Raw genomic sequence first — 14190 nt, 5'->3', positions numbered from 1 at the left:
CCCTGACAAGGGAAGATATTGCACTACGGCCTCTTGATAACACTACGTTTTCGTATATACACTGCCTTTTTGGCATATCGATGACAAACTGTAGCTCCCAACAGGTTTGATAGTGTTTAGTATATGGCAATGTTCCCTTGCCTTTAGATGGTACGATAAGTTGATTGCCGGATTCTGGGTCAGTGAGTTTATGGCATATGGTTTGGTAGGTTGATGCAGCAGCAGCAACGGCTGATTTATTAAATTTGAGATTAGTTATATCGTTCCACTTTTCCTCGAACTGATTGTGTTTGTGTGAACTGATTGTGCGCGTGCATGCATACGAAATCATTCAGTGTATATAAGTGAACTCGAAAGGTGTGGAGGGAGGAATCCGAAGGTAGCTCGGAAATTAATTTCACAGCTTGTCGTCATTGCTAGGATCACCTCAACCATAGCAACTAATCACCTTAATTCATTGGAATATCAAGCAAGATACAATCATCGAAGGGCTAATTCACCCGATACCAGTATAGGTCTCGACATTTGATGAGTTATAATATTGCACATCCGAATTTCAAAGCCAACTCTAGAGTAAGAACGAGATATGCAAGATTACTCGCCTGCAAAACCGACTACATATACATTTCAGAGAAAATGGATAGGCTCCGACTGGCTCCAGACTATGGGACTCAACGGAGACCTTCTTTCTTGATAGGGTGACCCTCGGTGACATTATTTCAGTTGGGGGCTGACAGTAATTCTTTCCTCTGTACATAATTATCGTATTCTCTTCATGAATGTCGAGAACGATCCCTCCCGTCAATCTTGCAAGCTCAGCAGCAATCCCCTTGACCTCATCAGGGGAAAATGTTTTGACCTCCACCTTCACAGTCTGGTGTTTCTTCCAATGCAAAGTGCATGTTTAGTATCACACCCTGATATATACCCCGTCGACCGATGGGAACATAATTTTTGCACTTATGGGCCATCTTTAAGAAGAAGAAGTGCTCTTCCGGAGTCAATATCTCAGGATCGTGGATTGTCTCGGATGATTCCTTGGGTTCAATCTTTTTCAGAGATTCAACCAGCCTCTCCTCTTTCTTTCTAGCCTGTCAAGGAAGAGTTAGACTAGTCATTTCCGTAACGCAGGGAAGAATAAAACATATCGACATCATAATAAGATGGCGAATCCATTGATGCAACTGATATTATCTGCAAAACAAGCCAGTTGATAAACCAATATTACACAATGTTGTCACTGCATATCCATACATAAGAGACGTATGCCAGTGCAGAAATTTTACGGGAATAAATGGGCATGCTTCTGAAACTTGATAGTTTCTGACTGGCAGGAGTTGAAGAGTATATGCTTTTCGCAAACTGAAGACTAACCATGCTTGAATCACATGAAATAGGAATAGCACCTTTTGACAAATGGACATACGATACGAGGTATATCGTCATTTTATAACTTAAAGTTTTTGCTGCACAATATCCCTTATGTTCACATGAACCTCAATGGGCCAATTCTGATTAATCAAGAAAGCTTGCAAAACCCGAAATTGATATTTTGCCAACTCGTGAATGCATGCGCTAGTAGGAAATTCATGGTTAATAGCCTACACGAACTGATATCACCAATCTTCAGAAAGAATATGAGGGAAAAAAATCAAAAATTAGAGAAAAAATCAAAAAATGAAAAAATTATTAAAAAATGAGAGAGAAAAATTAAAGCATAAATTTAATTAATTCATTTGTATCTTGGGATGAATATACGTGAGCTTGTGTCTAGTGATAGATGTGTTGTTTAAGAGTTCAATAGGTCCATGTGTATTTTCGATTTTTTTAAATATATTATTACCAAAAATAATTTTTAAATATTTTGTTGCTAATTTAAATTTTTAAAAAATCAATAAATCGCAAACATTTCGTCCAGAAACAGAGCTTTTATAATACCATCAAAATTAAATGCGCCTCCAGTTTTTCCATTAAATGAACCCAATTAAATGCCGGTATTATTTCAAAATATTATTAAACAAAGGACCAAATCGGAGCTTACATGGGGCAAACTGCAAAATAAATAAATAAATAAATAGAGATCAGAAAAATCAAAATTAAGCAGTAGCAAGCCTATCTGAACGCTCATTTCGACTTGCTGCGCCTTTTCCTCCAACCCAAGGTGAACTCAGAGAACTTCATGGAAAAATTTATGTTAAATGCACGATAAAATATAAATTAGTACCTCGTGAGTGACACTTGTTTGAGTGGGATTGTACTTAGACACCTCTCTAGTGGTAATGTACATTCTTAGATGAGTGGTAATATGGATTTCCATGGGCATTCAAATTACCAGTTATTTAGTTCAACCAAACATGATAATCCGATGGACCTTGGGAATTTAAAATCAGATTTTTGGGAATTCACTTAGATTCCCTTATACCAAACACACATAATTTCTAGTGGTTCATTCCCTGAGCCGTCTTTATCTTCGTTAAAACATCATCAATAGCTGACCAAGTCAACCTTTTCACTAAAATGGCTAGTACAAAGAGTGACAACGGCACATAGACTGCCTCAATGCTCCTCTGAGAGGAGTCACATGTCCGACCGGGTCGATAAAAGGAAACCAAAGCAAATCCTATGAGTCAGACCAGACAGGCCGCGGAATGTTCTAACTGAGCAAGAGATTTGTTCTTGTTTTTTTTTTCTTTTTTTCTTTTTTTCATTCTGCTTCTCCTTCCTTTAAAACCACGCAGGGCACCCCTGAAAAGGGCCATATTCCTCTCTACCGACGAAGATATGCCTTGAGGAACTTCATTTTTCTTGCTTGGCAAACAAAATACGAATAGGCATTCCATACTGGATCGTAGATTACCGCCCAAAGGGACTTTCTCTTGATTGCCTCAAACATGGAATTCATGTCCACTGGAGGCTCAACCATGAGTGGATCATCAAGCTTCCAGGTTAACTCATTGAAGCCACGGCGTTCTCCGAGCAGCCCTTCCAGGATAGCTTTCTTCTCATTAGCGCTCATTGATATATTGGTGGAGTTCCTGTTGACAACAACAATAGAAAGCCAGTCAGAGGAGTAGTTAATCAGAGCAGTCATCAAATTGCTTTCAAGGGAGTCCACTCGCTCTGGATTATTACATTCTTGAGAGTCGAAGAATATCGTTGTAGTTCTCATGTTTACATTCTTGATGTGTGCATAAGGCATTTCCATTTGACTATCGGTGTTTCCTAGAAGTATCTCGACAATATCACATATACAAGAATCATTATATATTATTCAACACAGTACCCTGGTCTGTTCTCAAATCAAAATGCGATGCACATTGAAATCCTAAATGTTGATATGACCGGCCTTATATGTTGAGTTGTTACCTCTGAGAATGAAAGTCCCCTCCCTCTTTCTTGCAGCTCTCGTCCAGTTCCAGCGTCCCTTGCTCAAGAATCTCTTCCACTTCCTTCTCGAGGACAAGTTCGACTCTCTCCAACCAGCCACGGACTTCTGGTGTTCTAACCAAGCGATGATTTTCCTCCCTCTTAACTCGTTGTTTCACTGTGTCAAATACACCACGCAGCTCAACCGTCTTGTAGCGAAGAGCCCGAAGAGATCTCTCAAGGATCAGATTAGCAGGCTCGTATGCAACTTGATCCTTTCCATTGAAGTTACGGCCCCGCACTAATTCAGTTTCTAGCTCGGCCTTCTTTTCCTCAGCGAGCTTTGATTGCTCGTAACGTGAATGACAGTTCCTGTAACAGAGACCGCACAGGCAATTCCTCCCCATAATCTGCTTCCCATCTGCTAGAATCTTGTCGGCTTCCTCCCTGAAGGCTTTCACCCTCTGCAACCAGCCAGCCGCTTCGCTCTTTCGGATCCACCCTTCTCCTTCTGCCCTCCCCACGAGTCGGTGCACGTCTTCATAGATGTGGCCCAGCTCATCCGTCTTGGTCTTAAGGGCGGTCAATTTGTCTCCAAGACTCCAAATGTACTTCCGGTACTTGGCCGTGCGATCCCAGCATATGAGGCCCGTACCAATGGCCGTACTTGCAATATCCGACATTTGGATCTCTGGACTGAAAGTTGAAATCGATCACGGAAACGGTTTGAGAGAATGAATTGGTTGTCCGAAATGGTGAGTGTTTATGTGATCAGATGATGTCCTTTGATTATATTAATTAGTTCCAAGTCAAATCACCACATGCTGATGCTACCGGTGGAGATTATTGAAAGACCCTATGGAATGATTATGCACTTCTTACGGTGAATACAACAGCAGCAAGTCGAAGTGAGTTTTCTTACGGTAAACTGAGCCGTTGGATTGAAGGATTAAATAATAAAATGCATTGACTTCCACTCATCTTCTTCCTTCCCTCTTGCCATCTTTCTCGCCCTCTCTTTCCATGAGACTTCTTCAACTGCCTTGGCCCATGTTCTCCTTTTTAATTTTTATTTTTCTAATATCTATCTTTCTCATTTTTGTGTAAAATGAATTAGTATGATTTTGCATATAACACAACAACAGAACAGAATATTAAGTTACGGACATTACTGTATGTAGTGCGAATTAGTTATATATTTTTTTAATAAATCTTTTAAAAACGTTAACGATAGAAAATAATATCTAATTTTCAAAATTTTGCACATAGATAGTTCATTTTTTATTTTAAAATCCAGCCTGTAGGACGGGTTCTTTTTTTAGTTTTTCTTAAATCAAATATATAAAATTCTGCAATTTGGCGAAGGTTTCGGTGGCATTATGTCCTACAATGCATATTCACAGGGGAGTGGTTAGCTCGATTCCATCATGCTTTTCTCAGGCATTGTTTCTAATGAAAATGTAGTTTTGATAAAAGACTGCAATATAGCAAACGAACATGTGCTCAAAAATTCATGCAACCACAACCAACTGGTTTAGAGCGTTCGACTACCTACTTACGCTGCGCAAGGAGTAAGTTAATTCCCTGTATGTCTCATTATTCAAGATGATGGAGAGACGTTATAATCTATACATGTTTCTTGGTTTCAAGCATCATCGACACTTTGTAAATACATTTGGTTAAAATTAATTTTAACTCAGCTGTGGCTACTCCCAATCCAAGCTCTTCTACTGGGTGTTTCAGGATTGTTCAACTTGCTTACCGGATTTTCATGTTTACCAATATTCAATAATACGAAATCCGTTGAACGAAAATTATGAATTTTGAGAAGCCAGGAAAAAAAAAAAATTCTCACAAAGAAAAAACGATTTTCTAAATTCTATTAAAGTCAAATTTCAGCTTAAAAATGGAAAGAAATCCTATCAGATTTTAATTGCTAGGATAATAACAACGATTGTTGGGTGGAGTGCGATTGTTAACATACTCTGGTATAAACTCTGTTAACGCCTTCTGTAATTCTGTCTTCCAGCTCGCTTGGCACTGCAGATGGGCTTTGTTCAAAAGAGAAACGGAATCGGGTTGACTTCTTTGATCACTTGCGGTATTACCTTGTGAGTGACACTTGTGGAATTTTTGAGCTATTTTTGCACCAATAAGTGTTGCAAGTTCCACATGCTGTATGGCACCATCCATATCTGTCATCAATTGAACTGATCTTTGCCCTTGCCGTGAAGATTTTCTCCTACAAAAGCAAAGAACTTATAAGGATCATCTGCAATTTAATATGCACTTTTGTAATATGACAATTAGGAATATCTGAACATCTGATTCCCATTTAATTTCTTTGATTTCCTCCAGAGTCCTTCTATTCTTATACTTTCGTTCTTTCACTGATTCTTTTGAAATTTGCTGAGATTTAAGCAGCTTCATTTCATGATATTCCCCTGAAAAACTGCAATTTGTGACTAATATTCCATAAATAATAATAAATGAGGTTAGGTTTAAGCTCGAAATAATATATTGAAAATAACATACCTCTTTAGTATTTCATTAGTTTCTTGTACCTTAAGATTCACAAACATTGATAGATGATAGTGAATAACAGTCTCCTGCAAAACCCCATAATCATGATCGATTATTTGTAACGTAATCAACAAAATATAACTTTTAAAGATAAAATCTTTTCATACTATATAATTTTTCATTGTGGTCCACGTCACGATTACGACAAAGAGTAACTTTCACTTTTTCATTCCTGTAGGGAGGGAATAAGAAAATAGTAATATATACAATATAATAACATGATAGTTATTAATTATACAATAATGGGATAAAAAAATTACATGGTATGCATAAGTTCCGGATCCTTCTTTTTTATAGGTGCTCCTCTAACTTCAAGAATTTCTACCCCAGCTATTCCCAAAAGCTTGGAGATTACATCTACATTAATAATTGAACATCAAACTAAAATTCGTATTGAAAAAGCTTAAATAAATAATGAAAATGAAAGAAAAATTACCTGTCAATATTGCGTCGATACTGCATCTATCAAAATTTTTTTGCACATCTGCAAACTCAAATTTATATCTGGGAATCAAAGAGTCCCCTTCTAATATCTGATGTTAATAGCAAAAAATCCGATCTTCAAATCACCCTTAATTTGGCGACATATATAGGTGTCCATATTTATTGGAGAAAATCTTTTGAAAATCCTAACGAGCTAAAATTATAATCAAATATCTCTACCGAAAAATTATAATCAAATAGAAGAGTTTCTTCCTGCTTCTCCCATTCTTTATCTGTTGATTGCTTGCATGATCGTTCATGGAGGAAACAACATCAGTAGTGATGGAGGATGACCCTGAAACTCCTTCCTTACCAATGGAGTTGTGGACTGAGATCTTGCTCAGGATCCCAGCGAAGCATCTTCTTAAGGTCGAGGTTGTTTGCAGGAGCTGGCATGATCTGATCCGGAGGAGCCGATCCTTTGCTCAATCCCATAATGAACACTGGAGATCCCGGCTCCGCGGTTCAGTGTTTGAATGGGGTAATGAAATCTGCTACTCGTCTTGCAGTAGGTTGTATCGTTTCAAGTACCTCGAGAGAGCAGAAAAGCGGACGAACAAATTCCCAGTAAAAGGTGGCCGCCTAATAGAAGACACGGGGTCGAAAGAAATCTGCGTCCTCAGTTCATGTGACGGGCTACTTCTCCTCCGCACCGGAGGAGAAGGCCAACCCTGTCGACAACTGCTCATCTACAACCCAATCACGGGGTCATACAAAAACCTGCCTGTAAATGATCCAGACTACTTCTCATGTGATCGGTGGGCCATTAATCGCTTTGGTGGAACATTATCGACCGTGAATTATCAGGTCTTTGGAATAGTATATGATGCTCGAGAAAATATGAGGTGGATGTGCTACTGTTGTTATCAGTTCAAGCTGCATAAATGTGATAACAATGGCGATGAAGGGAAGCTGGAGTTGAAGGAGCTCGATATGCCTCGACCTCCGGGGTGGTTTTAATCCAATCGACCCCTGACAAGGGAAGATATTGCACTACGGCCTCTTGATAACACTACGTTTTCGTATATACACTGCTTTTTTGGCATATCGATGACAAACTGTAGCTCCCAACAGGTTTGATAGTGTTTAGTATATGGCAATGTTCCCTTGCCTTTAGATGGTACGATAAGTTGATTGCCGGATTCTGGGTCAGTGAGTTTATGGCATATGGTTTGGTAGGTTGATGCAGCAGCAGCAACGGCTGATTTATTAAATTTGAGATTAGTTATATCGTTCCACTTTTCCTCGAACTGATTGTGTTTGTGTGAACTGATTGTGCGCGTGCATGCATACGAAATCATTCAGTGTATATAAGTGAACTCGAAAGGTGTGGAGGGAGGAATCCGAAGGTAGCTCGGAAATTAATTTCACAGCTTGTCGTCATTGCTAGGATCACCTCAACCATAGCAACTAATCACCTTAATTCATTGGAATATCAAGCAAGATACAATCATCGAAGGGCTAATTCACCCGATACCAGTATAGGTCTCGACATTTGATGAGTTATAATATTGCACATCCGAATTTCAAAGCCAACTCTAGAGTAAGAACGAGATATGCAAGATTACTCGCCTGCAAAACCGACTACATATACATTTCAGAGAAAATGGATAGGCTCCGACTGGCTCCAGACTATGGAACTCCTGGACTCGTACACTTGACGAGACTTTTATCGCCTCTTCTTCTTCAGCAGTGAGGCCGCTCGAAGAAACATCCGATCAACCTCATCCAAGTTGGGAGTGCTAAGGTGTTTTTCTGTTCGAGCATTCCTTGAGTCCATCGATATCTGACGCAAGTGGTCCTCAAAATCTTCTGGCTCTTCCCCACTATGTGCAGGAAACTTATCAACCGCATCCAAATAAAGATTATCTCCTGCCTTGTCCTCAGGTTCGGTCTCCGAATCCGTCTCAAAGATGTCAGATAAATCTTCAGAGTCAGATTCAATGCCCAGCTCCGTATTTGACTCATCATCCACGCAATCTTCTGCTCGCTCTATAATTTCCTTCAGCCTGCTAGAATTCTCCATCTGCAGGCTTGACACTCCCAAGTGCGCATTTTTATCATCGTCAGCCACTTTGGTATCTTCCACCAACTCAGTCTTGTTTTCGGCAGGTCTTTCAGCCTGAGCACGAAGCAACTCAAGTTCCTGCTCGAGTCTCGGGATCTGCTTCCTAACAGCTCGAAGCCCGTCCCTGTATTTGGACTTATCTAAAGCCTAAGCAAAGAAAGATAGGTCAGCATAATCAAGTCACATGACAAAAAAAGAAATGTAAAATGTGCAAAACAAATCAGATTGTCCATTTAGGAAATCTTTCGCATCTAATAAGAAAAAACTGCAAAACAGAGAGAGAGAGAGAGAGAGAGAGAGAGAGAGAGAGAGGGGAGACCTTCTTTCTTGATAGGGTGACCCTCGGTGACATTATTTCAGTTGGGGGCTGACAGTAATTCTTTCCTCTGTACATAATTATCGTATTCTCTTCATGAATGTCGAGAACGATCCCTCCTGTCAATCTTGCAAGCTCAGCAGCAATCCCCTTGACCTCATCAGGGGAAAATGTTTTGACCTCCACCTTCACAGTCTGGTGTTTCTTCCAATGCAAGTGCATGTTTAGTATCACACCCTGATATATACCCCGTCGACCGATTGGAACATAATTTTTGCACTTATGGGCCATCTTTAAGAAGAAGAAGTGCTCTTCCGGAGTCAATATCTCAGGATCGTGGATTATCTCGGATGATTCCTTGGGTTCAATCTTTTTCAGAGATTCAACCAGCCTCTCCTCTTTCTTTCTAGCCTGTCAAGGAAGAGTTAGACTAGTCATTTCAGTAACGCAGGGAAGAATAAAACATATCGACATCATAATAAGATGGCGAATCCATTGATGCAACTGATATTATCTGCAAAACAAGCTAGTTGATAAACCAATATTACACAATGTTGTCACTGCATATCCATACATAAGAGACGTATGCCAGTGCAGAAATTTTACGGGAATAAACGGGTATGCTTCTGAAACTTGATAGCTTCTGACTGGCAGGAGTTCAAGAGTATATGCTTATCGCAAACTGAAGACTAACCATGCTTGAAGCACATGAAATAGGAATAGCACCTTTTGACAAATGGACATACAATACGAGGTATATCGTCATTTTATAACTTAAAGTTTTTGCGGCACAATATCCCTTATGTTCACATGAACCTCAATGGGCCAATTCTGAATACTCAAGAAAGCTTGCAAAACCGGAAATTGATATTTTGCCAACTCGTGAATGCATGCGCTAGTAGGAAATTCATGGTTAATATCCCTACACAAACTTAAAAGGACATTATTCTCACCTGAGAAAATCAAGAATGATCAGCCAGTTGTTTCTAAAATACGAATATTGGCTATGGTTCCATCATAAATTTGCAGAATGAATGCAAGACCCACGTAAATTCTCGTAGAATGCCGACTTCGATTATATCCTCGAGCTCACAAACATTATATTTGACTAATTAGTCTTTCACATCCATTACCTTTCTCAGCTTGTAGAGGTTCTTCTCTTCGGCCGTCATTCTCTCGTACTCTTTCTTCTTCTTCCATCTGAAAAACTTCAGCCACCTCACGACGGCCCTCTTCCCCTTCAGTTTCTTCCTCTTAACTTTAGTCTCACCGTCTCCGACAGCAGTGCTCCTCTCCAAGTGCTTCGGCTGCTCCAGGGCCTCATTCGAATACGGACATGAACGAACCCATGCTTGCCCAACAGAAGGCGATCTCCTCCCACCATAAAGAGGATGGACGCAACGGTCTGGCTGTCTGAAAACCTTGTGAACAAAACCATCCAATTGACTGCAATCAGACATAGCAATTCTACGAACTCACTCTCATACTAAAGACTGATTACAGATCACTTCTACACTGATAATCAGATAAATTGAAAGGCAAATCAACGAGAGAGAGAGAGACCTGGGAGCGAGAAGTGGAGCTTGAAGAAGACGGCCGGCGGGGCAGTTCTTCAAACTGGACGAGCTAATGCGGAAGGCAGCCATGGCGGCTGAGAGAGAAGAGGAAGCTACACGCTTGCCCGCCATTTTCGTGCTTCGAGCTCAATCTGCCGCTCTTCATCCTTCTTCTGCCGCCTGCTTCACTGAAATGATCGACGGGAAGACGACGGTGCATCCAACATGGGCTGGGCCTAGAGCGGCCCAGTCCCTGGGCCCATGATTGATGGGCCAGGAGAGATTCTGTGGCCCGCTTAGGTAGGCCTTGGGGATTAAGTTATGGGCCTTGCACAAATTTAATTCAGTTATTTACAAATAGGGTACTCAACTATTAGGTGTTTAACAAATAGATCCCTGAGATATTATGTTTGGGGTGGTTCTTATTACTACCAGTCTACCATGAAATACTTGTTGAATGCGGTCCCTTGACATAAAACAAATATTAGGTGAGTGTTACTCATTCACTACATGAATATTTAGTTCTCGACATAATCCTCATTTTTTGATTTAGTTAAAATATTACACGGATCACACTAATGGACTATTACAATGACAAATTAGCCACCTTGGAGAAACATAGACGGGAAACGCATAAACAACAAACACAAAAAAATAACCACATCAAGCTATTCCCACATTAGGCCGCAATAACTTAAGAATTACACCACAAGTATATAATTGTGGAACGTGGATTATGTTCTCAAGATATAAGGGCAAGCCCAGTCGGAGACATTCACTTGGGTGCTACTTCGGGCCTCACAGGGAGCCATATCGGTGCCATATCAAAAAGACATCCTATGAGGACACTCACTTGAAAATACACTTTAATGGTTGACACTCACTTTGAGTGTCGATTGGGGATCACACGCTATTTAAATTTTGTATATATATGAATAATTATGTATTTACATGGTATAAATATTTTTTGTACTAGAAATAATAATTAGTTAGATTAAGTAATTAAAATTAATGAAATTAAGTTCATTATTCAAATAATTGAATTTAATTAATTAAAATTAATGAAAAAAATATATTAATTAAAATTTAAAAAAAAGTAACTAAAATATTAAAAAGTACATTAATTAAAATTTTTAAAAAAATAGTAACATCAGTTGAATAACATTATACTACAAAAATTTAATCAATTAAATTACTATTTTGCTTCTTAAAACTCTTTACTCTATTTTTTTTCAATTAATTACATTATTTATAATTATATTTTTTTAATTAATTACATTATTATTTTTCATGAAATTCTTTTTTTCCATTTTGAAAAAATTAAAAAAGAATAAAATCTCGATGCCAGATTTACGAACTCGCGAAGGCGTTGAACTCTAATAAGTACAACTTTGTATATGTGCATATACGGGCTCTATGATCTCGGGGACGGGATATAGGGAAATTACTTTAAATCCAACAAAAGGAAAATATTAACGGATTTAGCGGATAAAAAAGTTCGATCCTAACTGGTAAAATAAACAGAATATGAAAATATAATATTCTTATATCTTCATCCACACGCTATATATCTATAATCCAAACCATATCCTACTCGTATATCAATAAATGCACAGGAATCCTATTCCAGTCAGATTGATTGCTTCCTATATCCATAATAACTATAAATAGGTGGTAGCATCCATACAATCCTTCCATCAACTTTCACCTGCGCAAGAATATCGTTCGATTCATTCTGTCATGGACCCGGCTTGCGCATTCTATGGTTTGCCAACCGATGAGGAGTTCTTCCAGGCCCTCGTAGCACTGAACGACCCATGGCTGGAATTCTTGGTAGATCTGAGAAAATCGAGCTATCGCCGGTCGGAGGAAATCCACCTCCGGTGGTCAAAAATTAAACTTGTCATGGATACCCTGGTGGAAATAGAAGAAAAGGCAAGGACCCTTGGCCATGGCATCGAAGCGACAAAAGGGAGACTGACTAGAGAGCTAAGGTAGCGGCAAAACATATATCTTGGGTACTAAGGGTGCGTTTGAATTCAGAATTAATAGTAACTTTAATTTTGATTTTGATTTTGATTTTAAAAAATGACAAATGAGATGCGATTATAAATTTAATTTGGAAAACGTGTATTTTTGTTGTGTAGTATGTTGAGTTAAAGTTAAAGTTAAAATTTTTGACTTGGGAAATATGTATTTTTGTTGTGTAGTATGTTGAGTTAAAGTTAAAATTTTTTGTTCCTGAATCCAAACAGGACCTAAGATTCTCGGAGTCGGAACAATGTTTCCATGGGTCGTATGTAACATGTTATTTGCACGGGTTTATCGGGACAATCAAATATATGAGAAGCCATTATTAGTTATGCTTAAGGTTTGCAAGAGTTGGTCCTTTCGTTTATTTATTGATTCTATTTTTGTTATATATCATCAGTATTTACTTGTTGCACACATCATATATAGGTTATGCATGGTCTACTCATGCGCGGTATATGGTGACTCGTATATTTATCTGGACCAGACCGGTATATAATCGGCTCGATCGATACTGCTGGCGGGCATAATGTTAAAAACTCTTGAAAACCAGTCTTAACTAGGGGCTTTCTTAACCGAGAAGAATGTTAAGGACTAAACAAAGCGTGTAAAACTGCAGTAACGACCTAGATTTTGAATTCAAACTTTATGTAATATATAATATAAATAGAAGAAAACTGGAAACACAAAAACTCCTTAAAAAAAAAGAACTAAATTGAAATACATAAATTTTCACCCTGAAAAAAAAAACCTTTCAACTCCTAAGATTACGGATGTGGAAGCATAATATATTTCTTTTTTTTTTTTTGGGTGAAATTTCAAGGTGTCCAACATCAAGAGGGAAACCCAAAGCATGATGACATATAAGTTTTAAGTGCTCCCTATCTCATCAATTTTCATCCGACATTAACTGCAGCACGATTGGGCCATCTGGCTTTAGAAATTTTTGTTAATTCTATTCAATTTAATTCCACTTATCTTTCATTCAACAATATAATTATTACTTTTTTTTTTAATTTTTTTTAACCATTCGATTCAATTTTTAATATTAAATTATTTATACTGTTCATTAATTTCTTTACAATTGAACAACATAATTATTATTTTCTCTAAACTATTCATTAATTTTTTTCACACTTTTATCATAATTTAACAACACAATCATACAAATTAATTAAAATAACTATACTCAACTCTAATACCAAACGCAAATTGTTTGAAATCTGGTCGCTCTGGTAGCATTTTATCTTCCATGGACTCGACTTCCTCGAGATAATAACTGCTGAAGGTTTATGTGGAACTCTTGTTTCTTGATTTATTTATTTCTCAATTCTGCTATATATATTGATGAGCTGTGGCTTGTTTTGGGAACATTGATGTGCATCAGTCCGGTATAGATTGTCGAAGCATAATAATGTGGTTTAATTGGATTATGCTTGTTTGAGAAGACTCTAATTTGTTAACTCAAATTGTCATGCCTAAGATTACACAATTAAATCCAAAGATTAGAGAGTTCCTTTTAACGTTCATATCATTAGTTGAATTCACCCGGTTACCTCAACTTATTGTTTGATTTTACTGTGTAGCCTTTTTAATTTCATGAAACGGGCATTGATTTAGGCAATACATACCCCAAGTTCGATGGCCTATCATAATTAATAAGTCAAATAATAATATGGGAAATTTGACACTATTTATGTCATCATTGTCCAAATGTTGGTCCATCCATGTGCCAAACAGATTTGAGAATTGTTTGATCCATTTAGTTTCAGAGTTTAATTTTAATT

At 38.1% G+C, this 14190-nt stretch overlaps 3 protein-coding genes across 6 annotated transcripts; 1 reads left to right on the top strand and 2 right to left on the bottom strand.

Annotated features, from left to right (window-relative positions):
* Positions 1–429: 429 nt before the first annotated feature.
* Positions 430–10547, bottom strand: LOC116189156 (uncharacterized CRM domain-containing protein At3g25440, chloroplastic). 4 transcript variants are annotated; one of them, XR_004152334.1, is made up of 5 exons: positions 10380–10547; positions 9950–10262; positions 8820–9227; positions 8029–8647; positions 430–626 (listed from the first exon to the last, which is right to left on the bottom strand). XR_004152334.1 is itself a non-coding variant. In XM_031518701.1 (4 exons), the coding sequence occupies exons 1-4, from the start codon at positions 10502–10504 to the stop codon at positions 8102–8104; spliced, it is 1392 nt and encodes a 463-aa protein (XP_031374561.1). In that variant the 5' UTR covers positions 10505–10547; the 3' UTR covers positions 7832–8101. The 4 variants fall into 4 exon arrangements, 3 of the variants coding, with proteins under 3 accessions (XP_031374561.1, XP_031374563.1, XP_031374562.1); XM_031518701.1 differs by lacking the exon at positions 430–626 and having other exon boundaries at positions 7832–8647; XM_031518703.1 differs by lacking the exon at positions 430–626 and having other exon boundaries at positions 7832–8647; positions 9950–10237; positions 10380–10521.
* LOC116189157 lies at positions 2471–4100 on the bottom strand. Its single transcript, XM_031518704.1, has 2 exons — positions 3367–4100; positions 2471–3035 (listed from the first exon to the last, which is right to left on the bottom strand). The coding sequence occupies exons 1-2, from the start codon at positions 4047–4049 to the stop codon at positions 2768–2770; spliced, it is 951 nt and encodes a 316-aa protein (XP_031374564.1). The 5' UTR covers positions 4050–4100; the 3' UTR covers positions 2471–2767.
* On the top strand, positions 6691–7392 carry LOC116188881 (F-box/kelch-repeat protein At3g17530-like). Its single transcript, XM_031518340.1, has one exon. It carries the CDS (start codon positions 6691–6693, stop codon positions 7390–7392), a length of 702 nt encoding a protein of 233 aa, XP_031374200.1.
* Positions 10548–14190: the final 3643 nt, after the last annotated feature.

This window comes from Punica granatum, chromosome 8 (assembly GCF_007655135.1).
Source record: "Punica granatum isolate Tunisia-2019 chromosome 8, ASM765513v2, whole genome shotgun sequence".
In the NCBI taxonomy this organism is placed as follows: Eukaryota; Viridiplantae; Streptophyta; class Magnoliopsida; order Myrtales; family Lythraceae; genus Punica; species Punica granatum.
The sequence above is the reverse complement of the archived record's forward strand: the minus strand, read 5'-3'. Positions and strand labels throughout refer to the sequence as shown.